Source organism: Rhinatrema bivittatum, chromosome 2, assembly GCF_901001135.1.
Source record: "Rhinatrema bivittatum chromosome 2, aRhiBiv1.1, whole genome shotgun sequence".
NCBI classification, from domain to species: domain Eukaryota; kingdom Metazoa; phylum Chordata; class Amphibia; order Gymnophiona; family Rhinatrematidae; genus Rhinatrema; species Rhinatrema bivittatum.
In genome coordinates, this window is record NC_042616.1 from 552,732,267 (window position 1) to 552,753,045 (window position 20,779).

General features: G+C 42.8%; 1 protein-coding gene across 4 annotated transcripts in view; it reads left to right on the top strand.

Annotated features, from left to right (window-relative positions):
- Positions 1-20,779, top strand: part of RTTN (rotatin) — a 685,521-nt gene that overhangs the window by 260,912 nt on the left and 403,830 nt on the right. For all 4 annotated transcript variants that reach the window (XM_029590900.1, XM_029590899.1, XM_029590897.1 and 1 more), the window contains exon 26: positions 6,135-6,279. In XM_029590900.1, the coding sequence (XP_029446760.1) occupies positions 6,135-6,279 (145 nt within the window). The remainder of the gene's footprint in view (positions 1-6,134; positions 6,280-20,779) is intronic.

Consider the following 20,779-nt stretch of genomic DNA (forward strand, 5'->3'; position numbering starts at 1 on the left):
AGTTAATACCTAATTAAGGAGTCAGCTGTTGAAAGGAGAACTGTTTTTTCTTCTGGGCTACCAAACGTCAGAGTCAAAATTGACAGGGGAATGAAACATTTCCATAACTGATAGCATCATCCTTTGTATCTTTGTAGTAGTTTTCTTTCATGGAAACAAATTGTAATCATTGTTTCTTTAAGATAGTCGTGAATATAAAGTGTGATACCACTGTCCCCCAAGTCAGATACAAACAAAAAAAGAAGGAACGGGAAACATGGAACTTATTTGAAATACAAGCGCTCAAGAATCTCAACATATACTATGAAATGAGCTGGACAGTAACTGGTATATGTATCCCTATCCTGAACTTCTCTATCATCCACCTTTTTTTTTTGTTTTTGTTTTTGTAAATTGCACTAAAAATTGGCAAAAAAAAAAGACAAATAATGTCCATGTCAATGACTAGGTTAAACAAGTCCCCAACATCAACTGAGATTTCATTATCCATTGCTTCAAGGGGATAAAGTAAAACAAAATACTTAACTGGCTATATGTGCTCTCTCCTGGACTGCACCCACAATCTCACAGATGCCTACCCAAGATGGAGGATTGACGAGAGAGTCCATCTTATAATATGCTGAGAAGAGTATATTGGCCCAAAATGCACAGCATGATGACATTGTCACAATTGTCAACAATAAAAAAATCATAGTTCTTCTCATGGAAAAACATAATTTCCCAATTTTTTCAAAAAGGAAGAAAACATAGAGGTTCATATTCAAATCATTAGACGGATAACAGAATAGTTATCCATCTAAATGGCTTAACAACTATATTCAGCCTTTCTCCGGCTAAATTTTAGCCAGTTAATAAGTTAGGTGGTTAGAATTTAGTCAGATAAGTTAGGAGCAATCCAGGGGTGTAACTGAGAGGAGATGAGTTAAATGGCTAAGCTAACAGTCTAACTCTAATATTCAGAGTTAGCCGGATGACTAATCCGGCTAACTCTGGTCATGTCAAAGAGCTGTCCTAAAGGTAGCCAGGCTAACTAACTAACTAATTAGGAAACCAAATGTATTCAGTAGTGTGGATGCCCTGTTGAATATGCCTCCAAAGTTAGCCGGATAAGTTTATCCGGCTAACTTTGCTATCTGTACTGTGTCTGAATATAGACCTCGATCTGTCCCAATATTTACAAACCACTCCCCCCCCCCCCAAACCCTTACTAAATCATGACAGCATTAAGTCCCGCAGGCACCAAAGTACAGAGATCATAAATCCACTGCCGCTTTATGATAGTACAACAGGTTAATGTCAAAACAGCAGTGACAGGAAAAACTTGATTGTTAAAACAAAAATCATTCAGATTCTCTTATTTCATTCAGCTTTTAGGCATTTCTTACAGTGGCCTTATGTGCTTGATGATACCATTGGTGTCCTTTTTGATTTGTGCATTTGCAGACAATTTATTCACTTAAATTATGCGTGGAAAATCCCATGGCCAAGAAATTGCGCTTGTAACAGTTGTTTATTGGGAAGAGCTGTAATGTGTGTGCACCCATACACCTTCCTCTCCACCCCCCCCCCTAATTTATGAATCATGTACACATGCCAAACACATACTCTACAAACATGCACACCCATTCCCCTAGTAGCTGAAACATACATTTGTGCGCACAAACTCACTCACCCCAATGACTAGAGTACATTTACCTCAAGCACACATTCCACGAACATGCACGTGTGTGTCTCACACACATGTACACTCTCTCTCATTCTTTCTTAACAGCAGCTGGAGTACATACACTTGCACCCTCCTACACACATAGTTGCCTAAGGCTCAAGCACACATATCTCATATTCATTCTAGTGCACTCAGTCCCCTGATAATAGAGTGTATACACATATAATTATACACTCTAACTATGGCTGATACACACATACAGCCTCTCCCACAAACACACACACACATTCCCCTATCGGAGCTGGTGCAAACACCACCACCATTGCCACAAACACATAGTCTCCCCCCACTCCCAAACACGCTGACAGAAACATCCTCCTGTACACCAAGTGCATTTAGATGCTTAAATTTACTGCATAAGGTAAAAAAAAAGACTGGAAATTTTGTATATCCATTAAAGTACATTTTTCAAATGTTGTTATTTCTCTATTAAGAAGTTTTGAGTTTTTAAAAATTTTGAAAGCACTACCAGCTAAAACATTGTTTTTAATCTGTGTAAATTAAGGTGCTGCTTTCCCTCATCACAACTCCATACAGTGATCACACTGATATGTGTAAAGTTCAGTATAGCACAAATAGCTAAAGTGGTAACAAGCAGATTTTGTTTTGTTGAAGTTTTGATTTGTGTTTTTTTTTTATGTATGTAAAGTTGTGAACCGCTCTTATAGTATTTGTACTGATTATGTGGTATATACATTTTTAAAATAAGTGTAAAATTAGGAAAGGAAGTGTTTTAAAACAGGGGATGTGACTGTAAGAATAATTGATATGCTTTGGTTTAAAGAAGTATAAAAATGTTTTAAAATGTATTATGACAAAGTAAAAGGGCTAGAAATATAATCAAGAGAGGAAGCAATAGATCCAGAGAAGACAGGTTTAATATTGAGCAAGTTGGAAATTGCTTGCAAGTTGCAAATGATAAAATACTGCTCCTTCTTGAAATTTTGGCTATGTATCATGCCCACATATGCACAGAAATGCTAAAAAATTATATGGGGCTAGTTGGTCTTTGCAAAGAAGGAACTTTATACTGCTGAGTATTTCTGTGTGAATCAGGCTATTTGTCTTTAGCTGAAGTGATCGCTCTGTTTTATAAAGCATCCTTTTGTTATATCTGTAGACCAGATGTTCATGGGTTCATATATCAGCCTCAGCTTTTCATCTTTCTGAGCTAGGTAAAATGAAGGAGAGTTGTAATTTGATAATTTTGAGGCCAATATTCAAAATATTTGTCTGGCTTACTTTGGGAGCTAGCTATACAAATCTGCGGGGTTAAACATATTCCCCTGCTGACCGGGATATTTCTATGCTGCATTATCCCACATCCTAAGCTGCTCACAAAAAGTCATTCATAATTACCAGAAAGTCAAAATTACACATGTAAAGAAAAACAAAACTTTCGTTGGCAAGTTAAATGTAAGACATTGATAAGACAGGCTAAGAGAGAATTTGAAAAGAAGTTGGCCGTAGAGGCAAAAACTCAAAGTAAAAACTTTTAAAAATATATCTGAAACAGCCTGTGAGGGAGTCATTTGAACCGTTAGATGATCGAGGGGTTAAAGGGGCACTTAGAGAAGACAAGGCCATCGCGGAAAGATTAAATGATTTATTTTCTTCGGTGTTTACTGAAGAGGATGTTGGGGAGGTACCCGTACTGGAGAAGGTTTTCATGGGTAATGATTCAGATGGACTGAACCAAATCACGGTGAACCTAGAAGATCTGGTAGACCTGATTGACAAACTGAAGAGCAGTAAATCACCTGGACCGGATGGTTATACACCCCAGAGTTCTGAAGGAACTAAAAAATGAAAATTCAGACCTATTAGTATAAATTTGTAACCTGTCATTAAAATCATCCATTGTACCTGAAGACTGGAGGATAGCTAATGTAACCCCCATATTTAAAAAGGGCTACAGGGGCGATCCGGGAAACTACAGACCGGTTAGCCTGACTTCAGTGCCAGGAAAAATAGTGGAAAGTATTCTAAACATCAAAATCACAGAACATAGAAAGACATGGTTTAATGGAACAAAGTCAGCATGGCTTTACCCAAGGCAAGTCTTGCCTCACAAATCTTCACTTTTTTGAAGGAGTTAATAAACATGTGGATAAAGGTGAACCTGTAGATGTAGTGTACTTGGATTTTCAGAAGGCATTTGACAAAGTTCCTCATGAGAGGCTTCTAGGAAAAATAAAAAGTCATGGGATGGGTGGCGATGTCCTTTCGTGGATTACAAACTGGCTAAAAGACAGGAAACAGAGAGTAGGATTAAATGGACAATTTTCTCAGTGGAAGGGTGTGGGCAGTGGAATGCCTCTGGGATCTGTATTGGGACCCTTACTTTTCAATATATTTATAAATGATCTGGAAAGAAATACAAGTGAGGTAATCAAATTTGCAGATGATACAAAATTGTTCAGAGTAGTTAAATCACAAGCAGATTGTGATAAATTGCAGGAAGACCTTGTGAGGCTGGAAAATTGGGCATCAAAATGGCAGATGAAATTTAATGTGGACAAGTGCAAGGTGATGCATATAGGGAAAAATAACCCATGCTATACTTACACAATGTTAGGTTCTATAATAGGTGCTACTACCCAAGAAAAAGATCTAGGCGTCATAGTGGATAACACATTGAAATTGTCGGTTCAGTGTGCTGCAGCAGTCAAAAAAGCAAACAGAATTTTGGGAATTATTAGAAAGGGAATGGTGAATAAAACGGAAAATGTCATAATGCCTCTGTATCGCTCCATGGTGAGACCGCACCTTGAATACTGTGTACAATTCTGGTCGCCACATCTCAAAAAAGATATAATTGCGATGGAGAAGGTACAGGGAAGGGCAACCAAAATGATAAGGGGAATGGAACAGCTCCCCTATGAGGAAAGACTAAAGAAGTTAGGACTTTTCAGCCTGGAGAAGAGACGGCTGAGGGGGGATATGATAGAGGTGTTTAAAATCATGAGAGGTCTAGAACGGGTAGATGTGAATCGGTTTTTTACTCTTTCGGATAATAGAAAGACTAGGGGGCACTCCATGAAGTTAGCATGTGGCACATTTAAAACTAATCAGAGAAAGTTCTTTTTTACTCAACGCACAATTAAACTCTGGAATTTTTAGCCAGAGGATCTGGTTAGTGCAGTTAGTATAGCTGTGTTTAAAAAAGGATTGGATAAGTTCTTGGAGGAGAAGTCCATTACCTGCTATTAATTAAGTTGACTTAGATAATAACCACCGCTATTACTAGCAACGGTAACATGGAATAGACTTAGTTTTTGGGTATTTGCCAGGTTCTTATGGCCTGGATTGGCCACTATTGGAAACAGGATGCCTGGCTTGATGGACCCTTGGTCTGTCCCAGTATGGCATGTTCTTATGTTCTTAAAAATCACCTTCCCAAAATCTTCTCAATTACCAGCAACTTCATAGTTTACCCTTTACTCATAATTTATAATCTGTGCTTCCTTGCCTAGGATACTAACTATAGGACATCCTCATTTAAATTAAATGCCTCCCTAAACAAAAATGTTTTTTTTAACAATTGTTAGTCAAATATTTTTCCAAAGCATATCAAGGAGCCCATTCCACAAAGTGGGGTCTACCATGACAAATACTCTCTCTCTTGTCTCTATTAGTCTGATGGTTCAAGAAGAAGGGATATCTAATAAACATTTACTAGATGATCAGAAATACCTTAGCGGTCAGTAAATTTGTAACAAATAAGTAATACATTGTGGTGCATCATTACTTAGTGCCTTATAAATCATAATGATTTATATTGTACCCTCCATTCTACTGGTAGCCAATGCAATGCATAAAGAATTGGAGAGAGATGTTCAAAATGTGACATCCCTGTAAGAGTCCGTGCCGCAGAATTCTGCACTGTTTGAATTGCCTTTAGCATAGACTGGGAAAGACCAAGGAAATAGAATCATAATAATCCAGGCCAGATATAATTAAAGATTTCTAATTTCCATCACTATAGAAATTGAACATCCTTCAAACATAAATGTAGATGGAAAAGAGGAAGATGAAAATCTAATGTTTTTAGTTTTAGCTGCATTAGATGTCAACTTATTAGATAACCAAGAGTTCACAGCACTCAGATTGCAATAAGACCAAGCACAGTGTTTGCATTAGCAGCGACCAGAAAAATTATCCTGAATGTCATCTGTATACTAACGATAATAAAGACCTAATCCAGATGATAATTTGCAAATAGGTCACAAATAAAAATTGAATATTGTTGCAGATAATGATGATGCTTGAGGCACTTGTGATTTGAGATTCACAATTATTTCTTATATATTTCAAATGTTAAAGTATTTCTGATTCAAAATGTTCAATTTATATGCTTTGGATGTGACAATGGAAATCCTGTTTAATTTGTGTCTTTGTAATGCAGGTTCTTGCAGGTGCTTCCAGCATGCAAAGAAGATGAGAAGTTACTTGCAGATGTGATAAGTTTTCTAAACAAGTTGCTGAGAGAAGAAAAGAAGGGCTCAGATGCAGAAGATTTGAAATGGATTCTAGAACTGCTACTGAAACATGTAAGTGTAGGATATGGAAAATTCTGATTGCAGCTTTTAAAAATGTGGTATAATTGCAGCAGTCTACTGTGAGGAAACATAATTTATTTATTTTTTTTGCCTGTTGGAGGAGAACAACATTTGTGCTGGTTGTGAATTTATTTAAACAAATTCAAAGGGGCAAACGTACACAAATGAGAAAACAATCTCGTTAGGTTGAGGATAAACTATGAATGAATTTAGCAATGGTTAGTTTATGCTTAATACAATAGTAGCCTCATGAATGGCTGAAATAAAAGCCCTACAAAGATTACAGTCGGATAAGTGGAGCTGTTAGACTTATCTGGCTAAGTTGTGTTTTTTTTTAATTATCCTGCTATCAGATGGGCAAGTAGCGCTTTTCAGACTTTTATTGAGCTAAGTAGCGCCTGCTGCTGCTGCTTAGCTGGATAGATGAAATATAGCCAGATAAGTGCCATTACTTACCCGGATAAATTCAGATTTGTTCAGCTAAGTAGCGGCTAAAGCGCTACTTAGTGCTTATCCATCTAAGTAGCGGCTAAAGCTCTACATAGATGGATAAGTCAGAATTTAGCTGGATAAGTGTGTGCAAATGATTTAACTGGTGTATTTTAAAGGGATATGTAAGTAGATTTTGCTTGGGATGTTTAGTCGCATTTAACCTCTGTAAGTTGGCTTTTGCATGTGTATGTCAGAGGATTTTATAACATGCACAAGGCAATGAAATAATTAATACAACCAATTAGTCTACCAGTTTCCCATTCCATCTGCTTGTCATGAAGATCCTCCTGGCTCTTCAGCCTGAAGTCCTCCCATTTTACCCATTCTCCCAGGACAAGCAGGATGGTAGTCCTCACATTTGGGAGAACACCTGTTACAGGTAAACAACTCTGCTTTTTCCCTACCCAATCATTTTTTCACTTTTAAGATTATAATCCCTTAATCCTGTTATTGAGCAAGAGTAAATATACACAAGTAAGATGCCATCTTTACATTCATAAATTGCTCATATTTATGATTCTGAGCCTTTTTTAAAACAGTTTTCGCAAGAGCATAACATGGGAGTAAAGACATAGGACTGCATTTAACCTTGAGAGCTGGCATGCATCTCCAGCACTAGACATTCTACATGCAAGGTGAGGAGTGTGGTAAATTGCAAACAGCACAAAGTCCTATACAGCAAGATATAAAACCATGAAAAGAGATGGGGTGGGAGAAGAAACTTGTATTTTTCTTTTGTCTTTTTCCACATTTTTGTCTGGGGACAAAATATCTCAGTACAACCAAACAGATTGGAAGAATTAAACTGAGAGCCAAATAACAAACAACTAGAGGCAACAAATCTCCCATGAGCATGGCAGATAGGCTTATTAAAACATGATCCCTCAAGGAGGTGTATCTGGAGCTTGGCAGGTAGACAGAGTGGTAGCAGCAAGTGATATTGAGTGGAAGACAGACTCCTAAGGTGAAGGGTAAGGATATAGCAGCAAGGAAGAATGACGGAGATTTCTGTCTTCCTATGGCAGTACTTGCCACTTACCAGATTTAGTATAAGAGAATCATCTGTCATCAGTATAATTTTTGTGATATGAGCTTTTATTTCATTCCTTACTTGAGCTTGATTTTGCTACTGGGTGGATTTATGGATTTCTTGTGACATTTGTTTTTCAAATGAAACTTTAGTCACATTCAGAACATGTGCATAGTTTCTCATCACGGTGGTTTTCCTGGTAAATTGTGGTTTGCTTTATTAAAAAAAAGTTTAACCATATTTTATAGCCGAACACAATACCTTCCCTTTGTTGATTTTCAGGTGTTGCTCTAGTTTCCCTTCCTTTTGAAGCTTTTACCACATTCAGAATATGGAAATATTTTCTAATCTGCATGTTTTCTATTTTGCCTGTATTTCTTCCTTATGACTTAGGGTTTTGTGAACAAAATACTCCAATACAACCAACAAACAGAGTGGAAGAACCAGGCTGGGATTGTAGAGGGGTAGAACAAAACAAAGAATTGTAAAAACTGGTGGAGTGGGAGGAGTAACTTTTATTTTTTGTATTTTTTCACATTTTTTTCTGAGAAAAAACAAACACCCCAGTATAACCAACAAACTAATAAAAGTAAACAACACAGATGCAACAAAACTCCCATACTCATATATAATAGGCATGGCAAGTAGGCGGAGCAATAGCAGCAAGACCTCTGTGGTAGTATATCTGGGGCATGGCAGGTAGGCAGAATGGTCACAGTGAGGCTTCTATGGTGGTATATCTGGAGCATGGCGGGCAGAATGGTCATAGGGAAGCTCCTGTGATTGTATATCTAAAGCATGGCAGGCAGAGTGGCAGCAAGGCCTTCAAAGTATTTTTATGATTCAACATTTTTATTGGTGTTAAACAATAATCAATTTACAACACTGGGGTGGATGAGTTTCTGAACCTACCTCAGAACAGGATATACAACCACAAGCAAAACTGCAAGCTATTCCCCCCCCCCGACCCCTGCACCCCAAGACCCACAGAGGGCTATAGGTAAGCGACAGGGAACCAAAAGGTTTGAGTCACTCAAATACATCATACAATACTAACTCCAACATTTAATCATTAATTGCGAGACTGCAAATCTGATTCAGGAGTGATTGTAGATATGCTTGTCAGACCACAAGGAAGCATCGTCTATGGCGTGGGGACATGTGAGAGGTCATGCACTCCATGGTCATCAGAGCATGCAGACTGTTTCTTCAAGCCCAAAAGGATGGGTTATCCTGGGATCTCCAAACTGAGAGGATCACCATTTTCCCTACAAGACAAGCTTTACGCAGAAGCATGCACGGATCCTAATGGGGGATATACACCCAAATAACCATAATGGGGTCACTGGGAACGCAACATATATCAAATCGGCCATGTAGTCGGCCACCCGACGCCAAAAGCGCAATATGGGGGGGGGGGGGGGGCATGACCAAAAAACGTGGGACAGTGTCCCTTGGACATGGCTGCAATGAGTACAGACCGACGCTTCAGCGATAGTAATTTGAAAGGCCCTCTGGGACGAGATATATGCCCGGCTTAAGAATTTAAATTGTAACTCTCTGTAGTACATACTGACCGAGATTCTGGTTATGCGCCTGAAGCAAACTTTTAAAATGGTCTGGATAACAACAAAGGCCCCATCATTATTCCATCATGCTTCTAGAATGGGGTACACATCTCCCTCCAAGCTCTTCCGCAGACACTTATAATAGGTCGACAAGGACGGCGCCTTAGTCTTTTCAAAACGAAACATCTGATCTAGGGTATGAAACACCAATGGGTCTTTATTAGCCTCCGGAATTGCGTGTATATAATGTCGAATTTGTAAATACGGGAACATGTGTGTAGCCCCGACTCCATATGTTATCTGGAAATCTTTAAAGGATATAAATGCCCCATCCCGCGTAAGCAAATGGCCTAAACGGGTGATTCCCCTGGTGTGCCATACTCGAAAATTTGAGGACTGCATACCTGGTAGAAATTCAACATTCCCCCTTACTGGAAGAAAATAGGCACACATGGCAGGTATCTTTAATATTTTCGTCACCCGTTTCCACGTCAACCTAAGAGGCTGCACAAGAGCAGTGCTCTTAAGAATGGCCGGGAGGTGAGCTGGGCTGGCCTGAAGTACATACGCAGGGACCATAGGTGCCATTATTGCCCCATCCGAATTTAGCGGGGTATATACCGGTATATCGGTCAGCCAATCTCTGATAATCTGTAAATTACATGCCAAATTATTTGCTGCCAAATCCGACAGTCCGAGACCTCCCCTTCCCCATCTGGCCTTCAGCCAAGATAAAGGGAGACGAGCCCTCTCCCCTTTCCACAGGAAGCCTCAAAGAGTGCTCTCGAACCTAAAAAGATTCCCTTGTGTAGTATTACTGGTAAATTTTGAAGTAGGTATAGCCATTTGGGTAAAATGGTCATTTTAAAGAGTTTTATCCGGCCACTTAAAGAAATAGGTAAGCTACACCAGTTGGTCAGACTATCTTTCATGCTTTGCAGAAGCCTAGGTATATTTGCCTGATACACAAGATCAGGGTCAGCCGGGAGATGCACCCCCCAAGTAACAGATGTGATCTGTAACGGAAAAGGATCCTGCCAACTAGCGGGCCGGGTATGCGGATATGCTAACACTGAGGATTTAGACTCATTGAGTCGCAGTCCAGAAAAGCCACCAAATTTCCCCATTAAATTTAGCAGGGTCGACAGTGAGGTCAAAGGATTTGTGATAAAAACTAATAAGTCATCTGCAAAGGCTACACCTTTAAATATATGTGAGTCAAACCATATTCCCCGGATCTCCAGACACTGAGAAATGGCCAACAGAAGAGGCTCTAACTGCAAGATAAATAGTAAAGATGAGAGCGGGCAGCCCTGTCGAGTTCCCCTGGTCACCTCTAGAGTTTCTGAGTGCATGCCATTGGCGAGAATGGCGGCTCGGGGATTCGTATATAATAATCTCACAGCCTGGAGAAAAAAACTGGAAAACCCCATTTGTTCCAATACAGAGAATAAGTAACTCCACTCTACCCTATCAAACGCCTTTTTGGCATCAAAACTTATAACCAAATAAGGAACATCCATCTCTCTACCCATTGCCATGGCAGTCATTACTCGGCGAATGTTGGCCAAAGCATATCGCTGCCAGACAAATCCCACTTGATGGTCACCAACAAGAGTGGGTAGAATATTTGCCAGATGATCCACCAATATTTTAGCCAATAGTTTATGGTCCTGATTTAGCAAAGAAATTGGGCGATAGGACTCAGGAGCAAGAAGATCCTTACCCGCTTTGGGGAGTAATGTAATTAATGACAAATTTTCATGAGAGGGAAAGGTGCCACGATTTATCATTCCGGAAAAACCCTCCACCAAAGGCCCTGATATTAGGTCCCCCAAAAGTTTAAAAACTCTGCAGTATAGCCGTCCGGTCCGGGGGCTTTAACATTTTTCACTCAGTTAATAGCCAAGTGAACTTCGTGTTCCGTGATAGGCTGGTCAAGCATTTCCTGTTGGGCTTATGTTAAAACAGGAAGGGGTAGATTAGAGCAAGAACACACACCCTCCGTCGCATTCCCACCCTCTGTTGCATATAACCTAGAATAAAAATTCCAAAACCCCTCCAAAATGGAAGGTGTCTCTCGAACCACCTTGGCAGGGGAAGTTCGCAGTGCTGGGATAAACCTATTCGCCCTAGGGGTTCGAATCAAGTTAGCCATCAAGTGTCCCTTTTTATTACTATATTGATAGAGTTGATATTGATAATAGAGAGAGCTTTTCTTTGCCTTCTGATGTATGAGGGAGTTAAGAGCTGATTGCAGGGAGTGATAGTCGACTCTTGCCCCTTTACTCTCAGTCGCTGCCTATTTTATTTGGGCTTTACGCAATCGCCCATTGAGCTCTAAGATGCATTTATCTAATACCTTACGGTGGTGGGAAACATATGATATAATATCTCTCCTTAGAACCGCTTTGGCAGTATACCAAAGGAGAGTTGGCTGAACCTTAGGAGTCTGATTAAATGACTGAAATTCAGTCCACTTAGCACGAAGGTACTCCCGAAACGTCTGGTCTGTGGCTAAAAAATATGTGTATCGCCAGAACTTGGTAGCAGATGTATAGCCAGAAAATTGGAAGTCCAACCAAATGGGGGCATGGTCCGAAATAGCTATATTATCAATACCCGCATCTTTAACAAGAGGGAGTGCTCGATTGCTAATAAGGAAGTAATCTAACAGCGAAAATGTGGCATGAGCACGCGACACATGAGTAAAATCGCGATCCATGGGATGTAAAAGGCGCCAAGCGTCTAGCAAATGTAGCACATTTTCCAAAAACTGAGGACCTCGTCCCAGGCCCCTCTCCTGTCTACTTGCTGTCGAAGCATCTAGGGTTGCGTCACTAATACTAGGGTCTTATCAAGATAAGGAAGTAAATGAGAATAGAGTGTCCCGAAAAAATCAGGGCAATACGTATTAGGGGCATAGACATTGCAAAGCACCACAGTCTGTCCATATAGTTCAGTAACCAAAATAAGGCATCTACCCTGTGGATCTACTATTTCTTTTGTAATAGTAATGGGGAGGTTTTTATGGATTAAAATCGCCACTCCCGCTGACTTCGAGGGAGCTGAGGCACATCTCACCTCTCCCACCCAGTCCCAGCACAATTTAGAATGTTCCACGGCAGTAAGATGTGTCTCTTGTAGGTACGCCACTAATGTTGATTTTCTCTTCAGCAGGGAAAGTATCTTGGAGCGCTTAATAGGGGAATGTATCCCGCAAACATTCCAAGAAATAAACCTTGTGTGACTACTCAACTCGATATATTAAGAAAAATGACAGTTGCACAATCCACAATAGTTCCCAGGCGAGAGCCCTCCCAGCCAAGGCTCCCCCCTGCCCACTTCCACTTTTAGAACCCCATTGCTCAAAAAGAGAAAGAGACCATTTACCAGTCACTGTTACCCATTGCCTCCACGGGACCCCATCCCTCTATCCCTTCCCACATTCCCCCAATCCCCCTCCCCTCCCCTCCTTCCCCTTGCCCTCCTTCCCATCCTTCCCCCACCCCTCCACCCTTCCCCCCAAACTACTCAATATAGGCTCCACTCGACCCTCTAACTCCCAACTCGTCCAAACTTCCATAAAGGAAGTAAGAAGATCACTTGGAGTTGTGCTCCTAAACCCGCCCCACTCTCCACTTCAATGAACATTACCAATACTCAAAGTTATGAGGAGAATAGCACATCCTATCCGTCACCCCTTAAACACAGAGACAAGTTACGATTCCCCTAGATCACAAATACTCGGAAGTCTTGGAGCTCTCCATACATCAGTACACAGGTCTTGTTCCCGGTCTGCCGGACTGCCTCCTCAGGATCATATTATATCCAAGCACAGGAATACCAGATGGTGAACCCCCGCAAGCCCCATCCACAATTGCAGCTGTACTAATAGAACAAAGACATCCAGGAACAAAGACATCCAGGCCTGTATAGGTGTGCTACTAAAAGGTAAAGCTTACTGCATTCCAAATGGATATCACAGTTTATAATCCAGGCTCCCAGGGGAGTAATAGTAACTCCAGGCTCCCAGGGGAGAAATAGTAACTCCAGACTTCTGAATAGAGAGAGAAAAATGGGAAAAGATCTCATATTGAACCAAACGTATTCCATTGCAAACCAGGGTTAAGAACTGATGAAAAAAAACCAGATGAACCATCAACCCAAAAATTGTGAATGCACCAGTCTGGCACCGCAAGGGAAGCAGCCCCATGGCCCGTCATGATCCAACGTTTAATTAGAAATAGGAAGGCTACAAGTCTCACAGCCAAGTGAATTGCACTGAGGGAACAGGCTTCAGCTACCCGGACCAATTGCATCCATAAAAGCCTTCGCGAATTCCACGGAGTCAAAGTTTTGCACTTTATCAGCATGCCAAATCCGGAGACGTGCAGGATAAATTAAAGCAAATTTGATACCCCAATTGTGCAGCAACGAGCATATGGAGGAAAACGCCCGTCATGCCTCAGACACCGAGGCCGAAAAATCTTGGAAAATCCTGATTGAATGCGACTGATAGGTCAGCTGTGTTCTCGAGCGCGAGGCCCTTCAAATCTCTGCCTTGTGTACAGAGTTGAGGATTTTGGCTATTATCAGCCGTGGGCGCCCCAAGTTTTGTGCTCGCCCCCCCCCCCCCCCCCCAAGCGATGAGCCTGCTCAATTACCAACTTGCCTTGTAGGTGTGGGAGATTAAGAACATCGGGGAGCCAGAACTCTAAAAGGGTGCACAGTGTCTTCTCGTCGATATGCTCGGGGAAACCCAGGAAGGGCAAGTTGTCTCGCCGGGCTCGATTTTCTAAATCATCCACTTTCATTTGCAGAGCCTGCAGTACCTTGTCTCTGTCAGCCATCTTGGTTTTTCCAGCCCACACGGCATCTTCAAGTTCTAGACCCTCGCCTCCACCAGATCCAACCTCGGAGGAATGGCGGCCAGGGAGTCCCGTACCTCCCCCAGCTGGGGTGTGATCACTGCCCATTTTTCATCCAGGGCCTCGCGTATAGCAGCTTTGATGTCCACGATGGTAAGCGGCAGTGAGGGGGGGGGGGGGGAAGTGACTCGCTCTCCAGCGCGTTCGCCATCTTGGTTTCGGGGGTCTTCAGTTTTTCTCTTTCGTTTTTATCACTCTTTGTCTCCCTGGAAATCGCTGTTTTACTGTGAACGCGAGCTGTGGACATAAGCTCTGTTCCCCGAGGCAGCCAGCCCAAAAATCCGGTCCAAAACGCGCTGTTATTTCCCGCGGAGGGAGGGGCGGGTCAGGAGCTAGGAAGAAACGATCCTTCCAGCTATCACATCACGAGATCTTCCCTCAAAGTATTTTTATTTATCTTGCCACTGGCATGGAAAATCTTTAAACCCAAGCACAAGCAGATTGATTTTCAAAAACAAGCTTTTCCATTAACTGTGGCACCAGCATTTAGAGGTGAGTGCTCATGATGTCTCCTGTCACTGAAAAGACACTTCACTGAGCATGCTGTTTGGTGGGTAGGAAAGATTGCATTGAGCCACTCTGACTAGGTCTGACCAGATGGTGGACTTATGTGCCCAATATGCCAGTGCATTTGTGTTCATGTCCTTGATGGGATCTGCCAGATACTATGTCATAGACATTTGTGTTGGGGTCTCCTTTGCTTGGGTGGGCCGAGAGTCTTTCTTGCCATCTGCTTTCACTGTTGCCTATGCAAGGAGAAAGAGTTCTTTTTGGCCAATGTGGCTTTGGTATATTGAGGTGGGGGAGGAAGTACCAGCTGATGGGATGCTGCTTCCTCTTTTACTACTCTCTAAGGTGGCCATTGATTCCTCTTGTGCTACATCTCTACACTTCCTCTACCTCGGGTGCTCCTCTTGACTGACCTTTTCTACCAGCATCTCGTTTATGATTGTGAGACTTCCTTTCATCCGGTGATGATAAAGTATAGGAAACATGCATGTATAGTGTTTTATGAAAGGTTTTAGTCTCTCTTGTACCTGCTGCTGCAGAGTCCAGAAAACACAACACCTTTAGTTTATTTCCCTCTTCATCATGGATGCCCTCAACTTTTCCTCCTGAATATTTACTAAAGGGATGAATCTGACCAGCATGTCACTTCTGGATCTCACGTCCTCCATAGCATCCCTCAGGGCTTCAAGATTTCTAGCAGCTGCCTCATGACTACCCAGTCATAATGCCAGAGGGGTCATGTCACATTTATCTCTAGTTTTCTAGATTGATCATGAAGGGGTGTCAGCTGCTCCACTAATCATTGTAGCATCATAAAGGTGGAATTTCAGTGCGTGCCAATATCTTGAATGAGATGCTTGTGAGACATCCCAAATTCATCCTGTTTTTCATGGGGAAGCTGTCCTGTCTTTGCTCTTCTATGGAAGTGCCCTGCTACTTTCCTGCTCTTATCTGTCAACTACTTCAGTTATTCATTTTTGTGGTCCTTGGACTCCAGCTTTAGGGCATTGTTCACTGCCAGGTGCAGTGTGTGCAAAACATTGGATAATCTGAAAGCCTCCACAATGTACAAAGAAACCTTCATTTAAACTCCTCACTCTTTGGTCTTGTGGCCAACCCTCCAGCCATCTCTCTTATGGCTGATAGAAGATTGGCCAAGGTTTAGGCCTCATCCATTGACTGGGTGTTTAGTAATGCTCACCTGCACACTAATGCTCAATCCCTGTTCATGCTATTGCCTACCCCTGCCTCATCTGGGTTCCACCAGTGTGTCGTCAGGGATAGGTAAGCGTGCATAGTGTCACATGGCATTCCAGATGTTGCTGGTGAATTTCAAGCTACTATCCTCTGCCTTAGCCAATGGTGCCCGGATGTGACTATGGCTCTTATTTTACAGGCTGGGGATGTCTTCATTCTGAATGTGGTTCTGGAGGGGACTTTGTAATTGACACTAATACCTGCAGCAGACACTGGAAACCTACGTTCTCCACTATTTGCAGGGTTTGGTCATCAAAGGCAGTCTTTTCCTGATGCTTCTTGTTACAACTTTTCATGCTGTCTACCTCTTATCTCAGGACAGTGCTACTAAACACCACCCTATTTCCTCCATGGTAGGTTTCACTTCTGATAAATGGGGGGGAGCCGAGGGTGTGGGATCAGCTTTGGGAACACACTTCCCCTTTTCAACCACTTGCTTACTAGTACTGCCGTCTTTCCCAGATGGCAGTGCTAGCAGGTGCTACTTCTACAGGTGATAATGTATACTATTGTTTGTCAGATGCCCATTTGCTTCCCTCAACTGATGTCCTTCAAGTAGTGAATACATTGTGCAAAACTTGGGTTCTCCCTACATTGTGCGAAACTTGGGTTCTACCCCTGACTGTTAAGTGCCTCTAGACCACAGATTTCTTCCATGATCCTTTCTTTACATTCTTGGGGGTGGATGGTGGAACTGGAGTTGAGATAGAGAATGGACAGTGAGGAACAATGACAGGATTATCACTCATACTCTCTACCTGTGCTATCTGCTCTTTGTCATCTTTCTCACTTTGTTCTATCTCCCCCATCAAAAAACTGGGTGCTTTGACATTACTGTATACTCCTCCCAAATTTTCTTCTTCCAGTTTTTCTTCAATGTCTCCTGATTCAGGCAATCCAAGATTCTTCACCTGAATCAGTTGATGAAAATATTTCCTTTATGGCTTGAGTAGTAGTGAGTAGAGAAGAGTATGCTGTTTATTTTGGGCATTGTTTGTCTCCTATTTCTGCTGCCTTGCTACTCTCTGCCTCCTTGTATAACTCTCTCATCTTTTCCCTCCATTCAGTAACAGGGAGAGAAACATCTGCAATCTGCAGTGGTGCATGCTCTCCATATTTAATTTTTTTTATGAGTTGAGCTGCCTTCTGCCATTCTAGGCTTGAGGAAGTCCTGTTTAACTTGGGTGCAGAATTACTTCTTTTGTTATTGCTGCCAGTCTTGCCAACATTTCCTTTCCCTCCTCTGCCTTTCCTAATTTCTTACATAATGGAATTTGGTCACCGAGGATTTGGATGTTAAAATGATTTTTTTATTTGTGTGCCATAATGGACTGAATAACCACCGACTGTACCATGCTTGTGTGTGTGTGTGTGTAGAACTATCACCCACACATAGGAAATGCAGTGTTGTGCCTTGCAGTAGTGTTGGGACTGCTGATACTGACACAGGCTCCACAAAAATCATTGGCAGCCTGGTATGTTTCAGTCCCTGTGCAGTACTGTGCACTGCTCATATTGCTGGACTAGAACCCACTGCCCAGGCAGATAGAGACCAAATCAGTAGCACTGCTGCAGTCTCCCCACTCTCTCCCACCCACATACAGACCCTACTCCTTCAAGGGAGAGAAAAAACAGCAGCAAAGTGCTAATGTCTGTCTTTCCTTGTTGACTGCCACAGTAGGTGATACCAGCGCAGTATAGGCTAAAATTACTGAAGCAGCCAAAAAAGTGTTTTTTGAAAGTTGAACTCTGTGAGAAATCCACGTGACTGCATTCTTCCAAAAAAAGTCTATAAAAGAAATGCACAGTAATTCCCACACATGCTCAGTCTTCAGAATCAGTGTTACTGGATCTAGAAAGCAGAGATAGGATAGATTAGAAAAATTCTTCACTATGATATGTTGCCTCTGTGGTCTGCTTCATAGCATGTCCTGCCCAGGCTGTGACAAGCAAGTGAGGTCACACATGACTCACAAGGAAGGGCTGGTTGCTATGGTTATACCTGTTCCCCTTCCCCATTGATTTCTATGGCCTATAGATTTCAGTGGCCAAAGAAATGAATGGGGAACTAAATGAATGAAAGAAAATAGATTTGTTTCATTTGTGGGACTCCCTCCATTTGTTTTGGAGACCCTTGAATAAAATAAATGAGGTCCCATTCGTTTTAGGACATCCATTTGTTTTAAAAGAATGCACATTCCTAATGTTTTTGACCAAGCAGTTCTCATGAGCGTATTTAATGAATTCCTTAAACTCTCCTGCAAATCTTTAACTTGAGCAATGGTTGCATGTTCCATTACTAATACAAAAACATAGCAGATATGTTCATGCAAACTTAATCTGGGAGAATCCCCACTTATGTGGCTATTTAATATCCTGTAAAATGAAGTTGCATATCTGAAACTGCAGTACAAATTAGCCACACAATCCTATCCTCCTCTGGGGTACATTTTAAAACACAGCGCGCACGTGTACTTTTGTTCTCGCCCCAGGCACGAACAAAAGTACGCCGGATTTTATAAGATACGCGCGTAGCCGCGCATATCTTATAAAATACGGGGTTGGCGCACGCAAGGAGGTGCACATTTGTGCAACTTGTGCGTGCCGAGTCCTGCGCCCGCTGCCCGTTCCCTCCACTTCCCCTCCCTTCCCTTACCTAACCCACCACCCCGGCCCTATCTAAACCCCCCTAATCTCTGTCGCACAAGTTACACCTGCTCAAGGCAGGTGTAACTTTGTGCGCGCCGGGCCGGCTGCCGCGCGCCATGTTCCGGTCCGGGGGCTGGTCCGGAGGCTGCGGCCACGCCCCGGAACGCCCCAGGCTGAAACCACGCCTGTGGCACCGCCCCGGATGATGTGCCGACCGCGTCATGCCCCCCCGACACACCCCCTCGATGACGCGTTGACTGCGTCACGCCCCCGACAGGCCCACCCCAAGAAAGCCCCGGGACTTACGCTCGTCCCGGGGCTTTGCACGCGCCGGAAGTCTATGCAATATAGGCTTGGCGCACGCAAGGGCGTTTTAAAAGGGTTACGCGCGTACCTTATGCGCATAACCCTTTTAAAATCTGGCCCTTAGTCTTGAAGGTTAGCTTTTATGAAGATTGAAGAGACTTGTATGACAACAGCTGTGTAGGAATACTTGTGCATGCTTACAAAAACCTTAGTTTTTCTGATGTCTCAGAGAGCTTTTCCAGCTTGGTGCTGACATCACCCACTTATGTGGTTAATTGATCCGACTGTCTACAGAAGTCACCTGTTACAGATAAGAAACTTAGCATATTAAGTACTTTTAGGAAAAAATGTGATTGAAGTTTGTAGTTTAGAGTTTGTTCTTCCATGGTCAGGTATTAGGCATTTTTTTCTTAACCATTTTTCATTTGTTAGCCCTGGGCATGCAAACATTTTTCCATGTTTTATACTTGTCTTATTTTCTTATCTCTGAAACCTTTCACTTTTTGTGTGTTCTTGTTTGCCTTTCTCTCCTCCTTGCCAATGCTTTCCCTATACTATCCTTTTCTCTTTTTTCCCCTTTTCTTCTACTCCATTTCAGATATCCTATCCTATGCTGCTCCCCTCATTCTTACTAGCAGGGTAGTCTCCATGAGCCAACTTCAGATGATCTGATCATCTGTAATGCTATCTCCCAGTATTGGGAGATTTATGAAAGCTGCATTGGGATCAGAAGACTTGCACTCAAATCAGCATTGTTGGCATGTATATAATATCTATATACAAGCCGTAAAGCCCGTTAAAACGGGCTACATCCCTCTGTCTCTCACCTCCCCCTCATTCTCTCTCCCCTCACTCTTCACCACCCCCCTCCCCCACCCACTCCTCTCCACCCTCCCTCTCCTCTCACTCAGTCCCCCCTCTCCCTCACTCCCTCCTCTCCCTCCCACTCAGTCCCCCCTCCCTCCCACTCACTCAGTCCCCCTCTCCCTCCCTCCCATTCAGTCCCTCCCTTCACCCACCTCCATTTCCTCCCGGCGCCGTAAGCGCGACTTCCCGCAACCCTCACCCGGCTCCATTAACTCCTCCCGCTCCTGCCGGCAGATCTCGGGGGGGGGGTCCCTCCCGCGCGCGCGGCAGTGACCCCCCCCGAGATCTGCCGGCAGATCTGGGGAGGAGAAGTAGCGCGCGGTGCCGCTACTTCTCCTCCCGCTCCTGCCGGCAGATCTCGGGGGGGGGGGGGGGCGCGGGAGTGACACCCCCCCCCCCCCGAGATCTGCCGGCAGATCTGGGGAGGAGAAGCAGCGGCACCGCGCGCGCGCGGCGCCGCTGCTTCTCCTCCCGCTCCTGCGGCCCCACCGCCATTTTTTTTCTGACCGACGTCCTTGCCCGCACATGCGCAGTAGAGCTGCGCTCTACTGCGCATTTGCGGGCCGTCGGTCACAGGCCATTTATAAGGTAGATTGTTGATTAGAACAAGCACATACACAGTCATGTACTATACTGTTCCGTTTTCCTGTTAAATCAGGAACTTTCATCAGGTTCCTAACACCAATTGTAATATAATATATGGAAAGTATTATTATAGAATTCATTGTAAGAATTAAAAAGCATTATCATGTTTATCCAGTTAGTGTTTTTGTAAAAGGTATAGACCCACAGGATCCCATACTTTGTGAAAATGTTAATTTTTTTTTCCAGCTTCTGCTGCCTCATATCTATCTGCAAAATGCACTGTACTATGTTGTAGG